General features: G+C 43.3%; 1 protein-coding gene across 1 annotated transcript in view; it reads right to left on the bottom strand.

The window, feature by feature from the left end:
- The window catches only part of arhgap21b (Rho GTPase activating protein 21b), a 33492-nt gene that overhangs the window by 4601 nt on the left and 14916 nt on the right, over positions 1 to 13975 (bottom strand). Inside the window, 18 exon segments of the mRNA XM_061796975.1 lie at positions 542 to 647; positions 723 to 890; positions 985 to 1074; positions 1170 to 1243; positions 1354 to 1432; positions 1517 to 1675; positions 3410 to 3552; positions 3637 to 3779; positions 3859 to 3920; positions 4031 to 4330; positions 4434 to 4559; positions 4718 to 4763; positions 4890 to 4992; positions 5172 to 5318; positions 7457 to 8984; positions 13113 to 13167; positions 13257 to 13290; positions 13293 to 13334. Of these exon segments, the coding sequence (XP_061652959.1) occupies positions 542 to 647; positions 723 to 890; positions 985 to 1074; positions 1170 to 1243; positions 1354 to 1432; positions 1517 to 1675; positions 3410 to 3552; positions 3637 to 3779; positions 3859 to 3920; positions 4031 to 4330; positions 4434 to 4559; positions 4718 to 4763; positions 4890 to 4992; positions 5172 to 5318; positions 7457 to 8984; positions 13113 to 13167; positions 13257 to 13290; positions 13293 to 13334 (3405 nt within the window).

Genomic DNA, 13975 nt, shown 5'->3' with positions numbered 1-13975 from the left:
GATGGGGTCATGTGTGAGTGCTGGACAAGGTTATAAGGGAGAGAAACAACACACTACACACAGAAGGGTTAAAAAAAAAAACTTCCATCCGTTTGTTGTTAAGTTTGATTTTCTTTCTGGGAAAGAACATGCCGGCTATGTGAGACGAGGAGGAAGGGAAGGAAAGAACTGAAAGAAAAGGAGTCGTCGCCTCAACACAGGTAAAGCACAGGTAAAGGAAAAAATGGCTTGGGTGAGAGGAAAAGAAAGTAAAAGCAAAGAAACTAACAAAAATAACTTGGACAATTGGAGCTATAACAATGAAACTCAATAAAAATGCTTACGGTCAAACCAAATGTAATAAAACTGTCTCAGCCAAAGCACGTTATAAAAAAAAAAAAAAAAAAAAAAACTAACAGTCATTAGGGTTAATATTTAGTACATCAATAAATATGTGCGCTTCAATAGAATAGCAATGGATCAGACTTTGCTAGCTTGGACAAATATTTGCTGTGGTGATGTGTGCGAGTCCGACGCTGAGAGAGACATCTCAGCGGCTTACCTGAGACTTCGCCCGGAGACATCGCCGTCCGTCCGATGTTGGAGAGCAGGTGGTCGATGTTGGGGACAGGCTGAGACTGCACTGTGCTTTCCTGCTCGGCCGTCGTCTGCAAGAAGGAGGAAGGAAAATATGAGGCCGCGACCACTTGATAAAAGCTACGAACAAACGGAAGTCCACATACAACAGGATCTTCATCGCAGTCTTCAGTGAAGAACCAGTCATACTGTTGGATCAGGTTCTCAACTATCTTGCACTGGTCAGGCATGTGGTTGACCATGTTTGTCATGTTGTCCTCGGAGGTTCGGACCAGCGTCGGGCCAAACACAATGGCCAGATTTCGAGGTTCCATCTAAACAGACAAAGTTGAGACAAATGAGATTTGTTTCCAAGGGGAAAGCAGATGTATTAAATATGCGTGATGACAGCAACGCTTCATGCCACACCTTGTTTTTCTCACAGTTGTCAGACACCCTCTTGAGGTGAGCACAGAGAAATTTTAGGGTTTCATAGTGGTGATCAGGCAGTTCCTGGATCTGAGGGAAAGAGGAGAGTTGCAGCGTTCCAACTGTTCCTCTGAACAATCACATTTGACAAAAGTTGTGTGCAAATTGGTGCCAAGATTCCTGACCAGCTTCTTCAGCTCCTTAAGTCTCTCAACGGAGTTCTCTGTTCTGTTGGCTTCAATAAAGTCAGCATACTTCTCTGTTGAGCAGACCCAGAAAAGTCTTACAGCACATGCAGTTTTAAACAGAAGATTCCAAAAGAATAGCTTTTTGACAATGTCTTTTTCACTGCACTTAAAAGAGTCTTACCATTTGTAAACAGGGGTTCGGGTAGTTTTCGGAAAAAAGACTTGAGTAAACTACTGATGACATTAAGATCTCTCCATTTCTGTGGAGAAGTGCAAGATTTTAAGTGTGCTCGGTGAAAGCCGGACTTGAAGCAGAGAGCGTAATTAAAGGTGCAGCCACTCACATCTTCTTGGACGTCGATGTCAGCAATGCCTTTAGTGTTGAGTTCCTCCTGCATGTTAGAGATGGCGGCGTTGTTTCCAGGAACTCTGTAGATCCCCGTGTACTCCAAGCCTCTGTCCTCCACCACATTACAACACACCTCCACGATCAGGGGAACAAACTAGGACACAACATCATCGTATCATTAAGTCCAACTAAAAATCAAAACACAAGGCCTGAAGTGGAGTACACACATAACTAACAATCGGGCCAACTTTTAGTATTTTCCTTCTTTGTGATCAAAGTCATCAAAAGGCCAATTCTCGGATGTCTCTGTGCGATTATCCTGTGGTGTCGGGTGTGTTAAGAGTGATCGTTCCTCCTGAGTACATATTACATATTTTTTTCACCCTTCTGTGTGTAGTGTGTTGTTTCTCTCCCTTATAACCTTGTCCAGCATATTCACGTTTTTCTCTGTGGAACCTATCCCCAGCTATTCGCTGATACTGCATACTTACCTATTCAGTTTTTGTGCTTTCTCTCGAAAATGCCACAAGATGGTGCCAGAGCCTTGCATAATAGAAAAGTAGTACATTGGTGTCAAGGAATCTATGTTGAAGTGAGCCACCTTGACTGAAACTCTGTAGCTTTGCTTTGAATGGCGGGAAGGATCCAAATTTATCCTGGGTTGCTAGCAGAAGATGTTACGAGAGTCTTTGCCACATGTGCATTTATATGCACACTTGCGGCGCTTTTTTTCCAAATGTTAGCTATTTGTTTTTAAGGGTAATATAAAATGATTGGAATTATAATAAACTATTTTGGGAACGTAGTTTGTGGTATAGTTGTATGTATACTTCTAGTTTATATTATGAATCTTGGCAAATTCTAAACATTTTTAGTGGATCGCCAATTCCGATTTTCCACGAGTTGCGGCAAGGCTTAGTCCCTAGTAGAAGCTGACACGGGAGTGGATGTTGACTCCCCCTCCCTCCCGCTCCCACAGAGGTTGATCCCACTCCCAAGTATTTCAAAAACAAATCCTCTCCCTCCCACTCTCACAGCGATCCCTTCCAATCGTGAGTGTTTAAAAAAAATAAAAAATAAATAATAATAATAGATAAAAATCCTGCCAAATCCTGAGTGTTTGAAAACAAAAAAATCCCACCCAATCCCATGTTTTTGAAAAAACAAAATCCCACTCCCACAGAGATTGATCCCAATCCCTTGGGATAAAATTTGCAGTATGTCTGCTTTAGTCAACATAATAAATAAACTGAATTACCAGAATGATCAAGAAACAAAAAATAAGTTTATTAACAAAAGCTGTTTTAGTCCCTTAGTTTACCAATGTTAAGCTCGATGCTGAGGGTAAATGTTCAAATATCGATTTGATAAAGAATTCAAATAAAACTGTATCATGGTTTCCACCCCCGTCAACTCTTGCCATCATGCTTTCCATGCCTGTCCATTCCCAGTGACTTTGTTTTCATAGTTTCCGCTCCGGCCCGCCCCCGATGGCCTTCGCTCCCGCTCCTGCCCAATCCCGTGTTTGATGGTGTAATTCACTCCCATCCCGCGAGAATCCCCCAAAATGTCAACCTCTAGTCCCCATCCCCCACAAATACCCGAGGGGTTACTTTAGTCTCTAGACATACTTAGCAGGAGACTGTCTTTTGGTCATGGTCTGATGCTGCAAACCCAAGCCAATTCCAAATTGTTGACTACTACTAACTACCGGTATAGTGTAAGCAGTGTTAGTCAGCGAAGACATAGCTTTGAACTATGGAAGCCGCTAAGAAGAAAAAAAAAAAAATCATCCTGACCCAAAAACCTGAATGCATCGCTAAAATCAATGGATCCCCCAGCCCCATGATCTAGTGAGACTTTCATGTAGTATAAAGCTCTGACACACCCTATTGCTCTGTGCGGGTGGACAGTCATCCAGCCGCACTCCAAATGTGACGCCAGCCGGTGTCTTCTTTTCGAATGGTTTTCTCATGATGCCCGGGATGCCAATTTTCCATGCACCTCTGTCCCTCGGTGGACTAGCCTCATCTGAATAATAAGACAGTATTTGTTACGATGTCCTCCAGCAAGTGATGGGACAACGTGTAAACATCAGCTTTTACTATACTGTACCTCTCAGTGTCCTCCGCTCTTCTGATTTGGGGGAATGGGGGCTGTGGCTCTTGCTGTCGGTCTTCCCTCCCAAAAAGGCTTGTTTGATGCTCAAGGACTGACGGGAGGTTTTGGGCGAAGGTTCAGACCTACTGCTGGGCGCGCTGATGAGTAGAGAATGCAAAAGATGAGATTGATATTTGAGAATGTTTGGCTAAGTAGCAATAATTGGAGCCTGCAGACCTCATCATGTTGTATTCTTTGATCTTTCGACTGATCAAATCCTGACTTGTTACCGTAGCATTCTGAAAAGGTGTAAAAGGCACACACTTTTGGCTATTTTGTTTAGAGATCATAGTAACAACAAAAGGGCATTTAGATTCATTAACAGTGGACTTTGGCAACACGCACTCACCTCTTCATCTGGATTACTGTTTTCCTGAATGACTCGAATCCAGGTCAACATGTCCTCCCTCCCTTCAGCCTGGAATAAGTACTCGCAATCGGAGGTTGTCAGACGCAGCACATTCTTGCGCCGTGTGTCGCTATAGGAGATGTCAATCAGGCATGCCTTAATGCTGATTCGTAGCGGCTCCTCATCGGGCAGCGTGGTGACGTGCGAGAGCGCATCTTTCCTGTCCCTGAAGAGGGTCAGTGTGTGGCCTTGTAGAACTGCATACATCTGCTTCCATGACTTCATCCCTCCACTAACACGCTACAGAGAGGAGACATGGCACACATGTTAAGCCCATCAAAACAACTACGGCATATGTAGCAATTTTCTTCCTTCTACCCAAAACACTACTACCCAGGAATACCTTATTTTTATCGGTACAAAGCTGCCTAAAGTTGAGCAACCCTTCCTTGGAAGAGTCAGAAAAGATATCTGCAGAGGAATCCCTATTAGATCCAGAGTCTCCGGACGATTTATGCCCATCCAGTGCCTGTCACAAAGACATGGAAGTGCATCAAAAGTATGCAGTTTGTAAAGGACGAAGGTTTATCACTGCTCGTCTCCAATGATAAAAAACCCATTACTGGACCATGCCCATTAATACACGTCATTAAATTGATGTTATCCATGATGGCGATGGTAACTCACCTTTCTCAGGCCTCTGAGGCTTGGCATATGCTTACTTGAAGATAGTCTGAAAAAAGAACAGAAAAAGGTTTGAAAAGGAGAATGAGCACAAGATCACATTAATGCATAATCACATAATGCAATAAATTAAAAAAGAGACCAGAGCAGTGACTGGAAATACGTTTAAACATACCCTCTCCCGTCTTCTTGGCAATTATCCAGACCTTCATCGTAGGATTTAGACCGCTCAGTTTGACTGGCAGATTCTGACTCCAGCAAAGCACTTCTCAGGGACTCTGGAGCAGAGCATATAAACATCATGACTTGCAAATTAAAGTTATTAGAGGAAATGTACTTGTCACAGTTGCTACCAGATGTCTAAAATTCAATGACCAATGTTCTTATCGTAAAGAATTATGGATTGTCAAGACTGTATTGACGTGACCGTGACCCAACCAACCCCAAAGCCTTTTACCTTGGTCATGTGACAGCTGTCGGCGAATGGGAGGACATGGTGAGTCAGGACTAGAAGGACCTGTGGCTACTGATGGTGGGACAGATATGACAGCGGAGGGTGGAATAGGAGCAGCATTCTTGTCAACACTGGGGCTGACGGGCTCATCTATTATGACAAGGGGAAAAAATAATAATAATAAAAAAATCTGAAGTGAGCGTAAAAAACAAATCGAAAGGCCCGTGTGTGATTTCGTTGCATTCAGCAACAAGGTTGTAAACTGGAAAGAAGCGCAAACCAGTCCCCTGTCCCTCTCTGACCAAGCATGCAAGCACCATCCTACAGCTCTTCAGACATGATTGCAGCTTAGCGTGATACATTGCCTGCTAAATGACAGAAACGCTACTAAGTGATATCACTATAATGTCAGGACATGAGATTTTGACCGCTTCATTCATATGCGCTAGTATAAATGTTAATATATTATGAACACAAAATAAAGTGCATTAAAAACCATTTGTACAATTTGTGTCAAAGTTTACAATTTGTATGAAAGACTAAAGAGGTTCCAAACCTGGAAGCTATTAAAAGTAATATGGCTAAAGTTACTTTAAAATGCATTGCGTTTCCTTGAATTGCACTCAACACCTAAGAAATCCCAAAACATGGAATTCACAAATATTAAAACGGCAAAAACCTAATCACTGTAGTTTCAAAGCAAAACAATTCGATGTCAAAAAGGTGAACTTTGCCCTTTTTATATGTAAAATGTCCCCAGCAACTTCAAATCATCGCAAATCAAAACTACAGTTTGTTATGAAAAAAACAAACAAAACAAACAAACAAAAAAAAAAAAAAGAATTGGAGACATGAACACAACCTGATAAAGAAGTTAGTACTTACAATTATGCCCCACCTCCTCTTGCTCTACAGGTCTGAAACAGCTCAGATTATAAAGCTTCTCCCTGTAGACGCATTTAGAGCTAAATTTAAAGCCACTGTCCCAGATCAAGCCTGTACCAAACTTTGAAACAGGGCAAACTAAAAGGAACATCAACATCAATGCAAGGTTTCCAAGGGGTCAGAATAATTGAGGTGTTCATAATAAATCTCATTTACAAAACAACTTTAGTCTGTACTATTCCAACAAATATTTCAAATAAATATGGTTTCGTGATGGGTATACTTTAAATCTTAGTCGTCATCCAAGTCCACCTTAGTAGTACACAAATCTTATTACACAAATACTACCAATGCGGACCATTAAAACAACTACATGGACCATGTATCACTTAACTATGCAAAATGTGGGTAATGGGCACAAAAGCTGATCAATGTGACTGGGGGCCATTAAACTGACCATTGATGGTGGCCCGGGGTCTGCTCAATCAAGACACTGTTCCCCTGGGCGATGGCACCGGTCCCAGAATGGCAGTCCTGGCGTATTAGCACTGTCACAGCTTGCTCTGTGTGCACCTGGCCTGTCAAGCCAACAATACATGGAGCACAGCAAGGTACCACCATTGCTGGCCAATCTCAAGGGTAAATCGATATTAAAAAGATTGGCGGATAAAAAGTAGTACAAAACTTTAGAGGGGAAAAAAAGACGAAAAAAGAAATGAAAAGAAAATGGAAACAAATTGGGGGGGGAATCTCCTGATGGGTGCATCCGTGTGTGCAGCACAGAGTATGCGGGGTGTTACTGTATGTGTATATTTTCATTTGTTTTCAGCGATTATCTTCAAACATGTATACCATATTTAAAACCAAATCGATTAATTTACAGGACCTTTAAACATTACCTTGTGATATTGATATAAAAATACATACACTGTCTACAGTATTTGACTATTTTCACTTCAGTGATTAGCTTCAAACATCTATAACGTATTTAAAATCAAATCGATTAACTTACAGGACCTTTACAATTTTCTCGTGATACTGATATAAAAATGCATATACTGTACAATATGAAAGCTAGCTGGGCAATATAGAATCCATTCTATGAATACAGAATTTTACAGTGTGGCCCTGCTGCAAACACAGTGTACATGCCACCAATACCGATTAATGTCAACGTTCAAGGATGTTTTCTATATTTCCGAGCATCTCGGCAGAATGAAATGTAGCCAAACCAAAATGCTCTGAAATGAAAGCAATTACACAACTATGCGGTTTAGTAGTCCACAAGCAACATTGATCTATTTTGAATTGTTTCCTATGACAAGCTTTGTTGGTCTGACTCATGTTACCACAGCTGTTGCCATGACAACAAAGAGCTTGCAACTCATTTTGTTTCCTCTTACCGATGAATGGAATAGAATCCAATGACTCATCCAGGTTGCTGGAGCAGGAGGTGTAACGTTCCCCGAGGCGACGTATATGCATCTCCCGACGTGCGTCGTTGGGAAGCCAGCATGCCGCGACGTCGGCAGTGGAATCTGCCCCCTCGTCATCATTCACAGCAAGGATGTAGGAGGGGTGGCGCAGAGGGCTGGGGTTCGTTCCAGACGGCGGCTTAGGCCTCATGACGACCCCGGACTCAGAGAGGCTACGTCCAGTCGCCTGGCTTTGAGAATCTTCACGGCTCGGTTTGAGGATGCCAGACCGCTGAGGCATCTGTTTTTGGGTGGAGCATGAAGAGGACCTTTTCCCTACAAAGGTTACATCTCTCTTGGCCTCAACAGGTTGCATGCTTTCAGCTCTCACTCTGTTGTGGCCTTGATGGTTTTTGTGGCCAGAATGGTTAGCATTTTGGTCACCACTTGTTTGCTTCTGTCTGTCTGAGAGCATGGGTGAGGAGTGGTTCTGGAGAGAATTGGGTCCTTTAGTGTACATAGAAGGATTGTGTGGCCCCCTCTGGCCACTGTTGTATACAACAGAAGGCCTGGACAGCATGGCCTGTCTCGGCATAGACTGTCTGCTGGGCCTCATACCATGATCTGCTCCTCGATATCCTCTCCTCTCAATGGGCTGAGCAATCTCTGTTGGGTCAACATAGTCTGTGGAGTGTGACCGTCTTTTATGCATAAGGCCATCTTGAGACATGCTCCTTGGTGGCCAGTTCCTGGCGTGGCTCATCCTTTCAGAACTGATCATGCGGTCCTGGGAGGCACTGCGTGGGGCAACTTGGAAGTGGGGGGGCGGTCCGTGGTAAGAGCGTTCATGGGAAGTACTCCTTCTGCGGATCCCCTTCGGACCCCAGCCCATTTGGGGAATGTGATGTGAAGTTTCAAAACTATTTTGATTGGAAGCTCGCAGGCTATCAAGCCTCTCCTGGATACTACGACTACCATGGGAATGGATTCCTTTGTTGTCAATGTATTCCCTATACGTTTGGTAGGTTCGCCAATCAATATTTGGTTGGGTGGCTGGGTAGTGAGGTGTGGGGCCTCTATATGGAGCAAGTCCTGGCCCGCCGTGATGGACATCTGCCTTTCGCGGATGAGGATACTGCGCTAATGACGCAGGCCTCCCCCTTACAAATGCAGGTTCCATGTAATCTATTCTATGTGCTGGACCCATACGTCCCATATGCTCAGGTGGAACCACCATTGTCGTCCTCACACTGTCGTTGCGCATGCACACCGCCATCTGACTTTTTGGATATGACTTAGGAGGGAAGGATGGGGGCACAGTGATCTCCTTGCGGTATCCATAGTCGGAAGGTGCTGCTGAGCCCCTGATGCCCGGACCCGCTGAGTCTGTGGCTTGGGCCATGCCCGTAGGCTTACAGTCTACTCTTGGGTAGCATACAGAGGGCGGCTCAGGAATGTGACAGGCATTTCCACTGTAGCTGTTGGGGCCACGGAGGTAGGCATCCTGGGAGTAGGCCTAGAGACAGAGCAATAAACCTGTGTTAAAATAGACAAGGAGGTGTGTATGATAAGCAACAGTGAGCCACTAGATGCTTAAACAAGTCCAGCGTAACATACTGTAAGTGTTACTGGAAACGCGTGTGTGTGGGAAGGACATGTTGCGGTGCGAGTGAGTGGAGGCATTGGCAGTTTAGGAGTGTCAGTAGTCTTCATCTGCTTTAGTTTGAGTTCACATGCAAATATTTTTGATGAAAAAACACCAGCGATGTAACGGTAGAGGATTTTTCAAGACAACAAACTATGTGGAGACGACTAGACATAACTAGTGCGGCTATTTACCCATGTCAGACTGACAGATTCCTCAGACAGACAGACACCAAGTTCTCTCCCTCATTGTGAGAGCTATTTTTAGCCTGATTATGCTCCAAGACCTTTATGAACATGAAAACTAATCATTTGTATCAGGAATTGTTTGATTACTACAGGCAGATCTTTTCACTTTATAAACAATGTCTTGGTAGAGGACTAACCTCTATGTTTCATTCCTAATATACTGTCTGAGCAACAAGCTAAGGGATATGTATCGGTATTGGGACTTTACTCCAGCTGGGGAAAAAAATAAATAAATAAATACTTACATAATGCTGTGTGGGCAACAATCAATGTGTTTGGCTCTCTTCCACGCCTTTCGCGAGAAAGCATAAACATGCAAGAGAGTTCAGAGGCCACTGGCCCTTATCACAATAATGATGTGACAAGCAGAGTGAAGACTGGACGAGGTTTCACAAAGACGCCTGCGGAAAGTCTTAATCTAACAAGTAACACCGTAAATCGGCCATTTCTACAGTACATCTGAATTGCCAGCTCAGAGCTGCCCAGTGGACAATCAACAGCAGTAACGTAAAGCGGCACACTACACCCTGTAGCCATGATGCTGACATGCATGCCATAATATGCAAAATGTATGCACCACGTTAGTGACAAATAGCTAACAAGTCAGCAGTTTGCTTACCAGATTAGTTGTATCCCGGAAAAAAAGGCTGCCATTTGAGCATGTGAAAACAAGAGCGTTAAGAAATGAAGACAGAAGAGAGAAGGATACCAGCAGTGTGAGAAACATGCGGTCAGAAAATGATCAGAGTAAAAGACAGACAACATCAAACAGCTAAAAAAAAGGCCAAATTTGACAAGCTAAAAAATATTCTCGAGCCACAGCGATACACTGGGAGGGAGAAGCCGCACACGCGAAGTGGAGCGTTGCCGCGTTACGACCTGCCTGTGACAGTCTGTCCTGGGCGAGGCGGCAGGAGCGCGAGCTTGCCTCTCATGTTGCTGTTAGGCATCCACAGTTGCATCCATACTCAACCACATTATTACGCTAACTGGATGAGGTGCCTTCAGTCTACGTCTCCTTCTCCCTCCCTCTTCTGCTGCTCACATGACAGAAGCAGCAGCTGCTGATTATACACTCCGCTCTGATGGTAGAGCGCCCACTCCCAAGCTTTTCCCCTCTCCTCTTTTCCCCCCAGCATCAACCTGTTTCAAAACACAGGGCAGTCAGCTGATTTCATCCACTCGACTCGGCTTATGATCCATTCTTTCTTTTTCTCCCTGTCTCTTGGCATTTCCTTCTCTTCCCAAGCATACAACTACCTCTCTTTTCTGCTCCCAGAATGTAGCCTCTCCCAATATCTTTGCTAAGCAACTGCTGCCTGTCTCCAAGCAGTCCGTGTGTGCTGCCTCCTACAGTGTAATGTCATCCCAATTGTATGTGTGCATATCTTCTGCCTTTAATGGATATTATCTCACAAGTCTGTCTCCCTTCAAAGAGTTACTTTTCATGTGGCTACAGGCCACCTGATGTGCAATAGCGTGGCCGGCAGCATGACAACAGAGGCATGCGATACATTGGACTATGGAACCAGAGTAAGGCCATAGGGGAGGGGGTCATACAGGGGAAGGCTCGAGTAGTATCAAGAAATAATATGACATCTAGGATCATGCATGGCTTAAGGGACATTGTACAGCTGCGATGATTGTGTCCATGTCTCCAAAAAACATTGCACATGCAAATCATCACTGGAGGTGACCAGGAAATAAAAACCAGGAAAATGTCACTTGGAGCTCAAAATCTCAAATTGTTTCATTCAAGTGTTTAACAAGCATAAGATAGTATTTGTTTTCACAGAATAGTGGCCGTTAATTAGTCGACGGCTGCCTAACCTTGCTTTAAAACCAGAACTCTTGTTGGAAACCCCAAACAAAGTTTAAAACCGTAGCTTGAAAGTGTGAGTGTAATTTGAAACCTTCACCCTACTTTCAAACCCTAACCTGGCTTGAAACCCTAAATTGAAACCTAACCCAGGCTTTAAACTCTCATTTGAAACCATAACCTTGGCTTGCAGCCCTAACCCTTGTTTGAATCACTTATGCAGGCTTGAAACCCTAACTCGGACTAGAAACCCTAATTTGAAAACATAGTTTGAAACCCTTACCAAGGATTGAAACACTAATTTGAAAGAATTACCTTGGTTTTAAACCCTAATTTGAAACACACACGCACACCTTGTATGAGTATTTAAAGCAAAACGGTGTACAGTACATGTTTCAGTTGCTTTTTGAAAGATGGAATAACTTTTTTGTAATACATTGGACAGTGTAATGATTTATTGATTGAATTATCAATGAAGCTATGACACGGCCAGAGAGAGTACACAGGGGAGATTTCAGGTTAACAGCGATTGGGTTTCATTATATAAACAGGCTGTCAAATACACTGTCAGAAGCGATTCCTTAGCATCCGCACATACTCTAGCACTTAAGAGCTGAGTGCAGCTTCACTTTGCTCTTAATATGCAGAGTGCATATTGTGGCAGCGGCCTGCACTATGAACACAATTCATAGTCATCACAAGCTCACAGTGCTGATTCTTAAGCCCGCAAAATTAACAGCTTTGCTGGTGTGCAAAAATGTTACATATAATTATCACTATTTCGGCAGAGTTAAACGGAAAGATATTATTGCATTTACATGAAGGTGAATTGAGCAGTGCTGAAGTAGCGATATATGCCGCTACCTTTCCTTTGGACGGCGAAAATTGGATTCCCAGAGTGCCCATATACACTACTCCCAAGCCCGAATAAAAAATGGGTAGGTTGCGTCTGGATTGCTGACTCAGGAAGGGCATCTGGCATAAAAACTGTGGCAAACAAATAACTCACTGTGGAGATCCCAAATGAGAAAAGCCAAACATCTCAACAACAATGTGAAAAGACGGGAACGAACGCAACGATCACTACATGTAGAGTATATGATGCAAACACATATACACAAACACACCACCATTGCGCCCTCCCTCCTCCAACCATGAGTCACTGTGGCATTGCATTTGAAAGCTCCCACATTACATGACCTACACAAAGAGTGACATAGTGGAGGGAGACCTGATCATTGTTTGACTTGAACGCAAAACAGGTTCTATAGAATGTAATCTTTAGTAATATTCTATCAAGATTATCTCTGTCAGCAAAATACACAATATTTCAGCATTTCCTTGGAAAGTAATCCTTCCATCCATTTTATATCGCACTTTTCCTCACCATGGTCTTGGGTGAGCCGGAGCCTAGTCCAGCTGACAATGAGTGAAAGGCGGGGTACACCCTGGACAGGTTACCAGCCAATCACGAGGCACTAGAATTCACACACACATTCACACCTATGGAAAATGTTGTCTTCAATTAACTTAACATGCATGTATTTGGGATTTTAGCAGAAGCCGGAGTACACCGAGAAACCCACACAAGCACGGGCAGGACATACAAACGCCACACAGGGCGGGATATGCCTCATGCGGAAAACAATTACGGTAAGCTTCATTCCTTTGGATGTGTATGACTGAACATATTGACAAAGTGTATTTGAGAGAACGTGGTGCATTTCAACGTGACATCTTGCAGACAGAAAAGCTGTTCCGTCCCGATTAGAAGACCTAGATAGAGAACGCTGATGGGATTTTAGGATTCCTGTCGCAGACCAAAACTAGAGCAGCTCTCTGGGACAAGATGAAAGCAAGAGGGTCGTTTCTGTTCCAAAAACAGAACAAATTGTACTTGTGGTAAAGCAAAAAGGTGTAGGAGATGCATACCAGCTGTAGTATGTCCTCATCTTTGGGCATCACACAAAGTTCCAAAAAGTCACCGCTGTGAGGAATAGAAAGTAAAGGCAATTTAAATGAGACCAAAGCCAAAGTGAACCATAAACCATTATTGAATTGTTTATTGCATCTCACCTGTCTTGGATCAAAGATATAACCTCACAGTATGCTTTCCAATGATACTTGCGCAATTCACCTTCACAATGCGATCACCTAAAGGACATTTAGAGTAAATATTAGCGCTTGGTCGATTTTTTTGCTTTGTGTTGCAAGCCAAAGTTTGAGTTAGGAGTGAGCTTCAGATACACCGCCAGCACTCGAGTGAAGCGGGAGAAAAAAAAAGTCGCTGATGCACTTTCAGGCATTTATTGAATGGGACAGTCAAACGCATATTCAAAATGAAAACACTCGCAAGGAGCATGGCACAGACACACCCCTTAAAGGCGCACATCAACACACAACTGTACAACAGTAAGTCTGTGCGTGTGGGAGTTTGTTTAATTACATTTTTAAAAAATAGTTTTGTTTCTTTACATTCTTTTATTATTATACTTTTATATTCGTATTTTACCATACAGTGCTTTTGGCCTTGATAAAAAATGTTTTTAAACTAAAACAATTATAATTTCGGCTCGCAAACTATGCCGGTTGTACTTTCTCTCACACAGTGTACACATTATTCGTAGCAAATAAACTGAGACATGCATCATGTATTTCAGTTGCCTTTGTTTATTTTTGCTGTGAATTGGATTAGCCCTCCGTATGGCTCCGAAGCAAGAGAAAAGTGCAGGTGATTGTGCTACAACGCCCTGGAAAGTGTTGCAGTTCCGGCGGCGCCTGGGGAGCTTTTGCTT

This window comes from Phyllopteryx taeniolatus, chromosome 14 (assembly GCF_024500385.1).
Source record: "Phyllopteryx taeniolatus isolate TA_2022b chromosome 14, UOR_Ptae_1.2, whole genome shotgun sequence".
Taxonomy (NCBI): domain Eukaryota; kingdom Metazoa; phylum Chordata; class Actinopteri; order Syngnathiformes; family Syngnathidae; genus Phyllopteryx; species Phyllopteryx taeniolatus.
The sequence above is the reverse complement of the archived record's forward strand: the minus strand, read 5'-3'. Positions and strand labels throughout refer to the sequence as shown.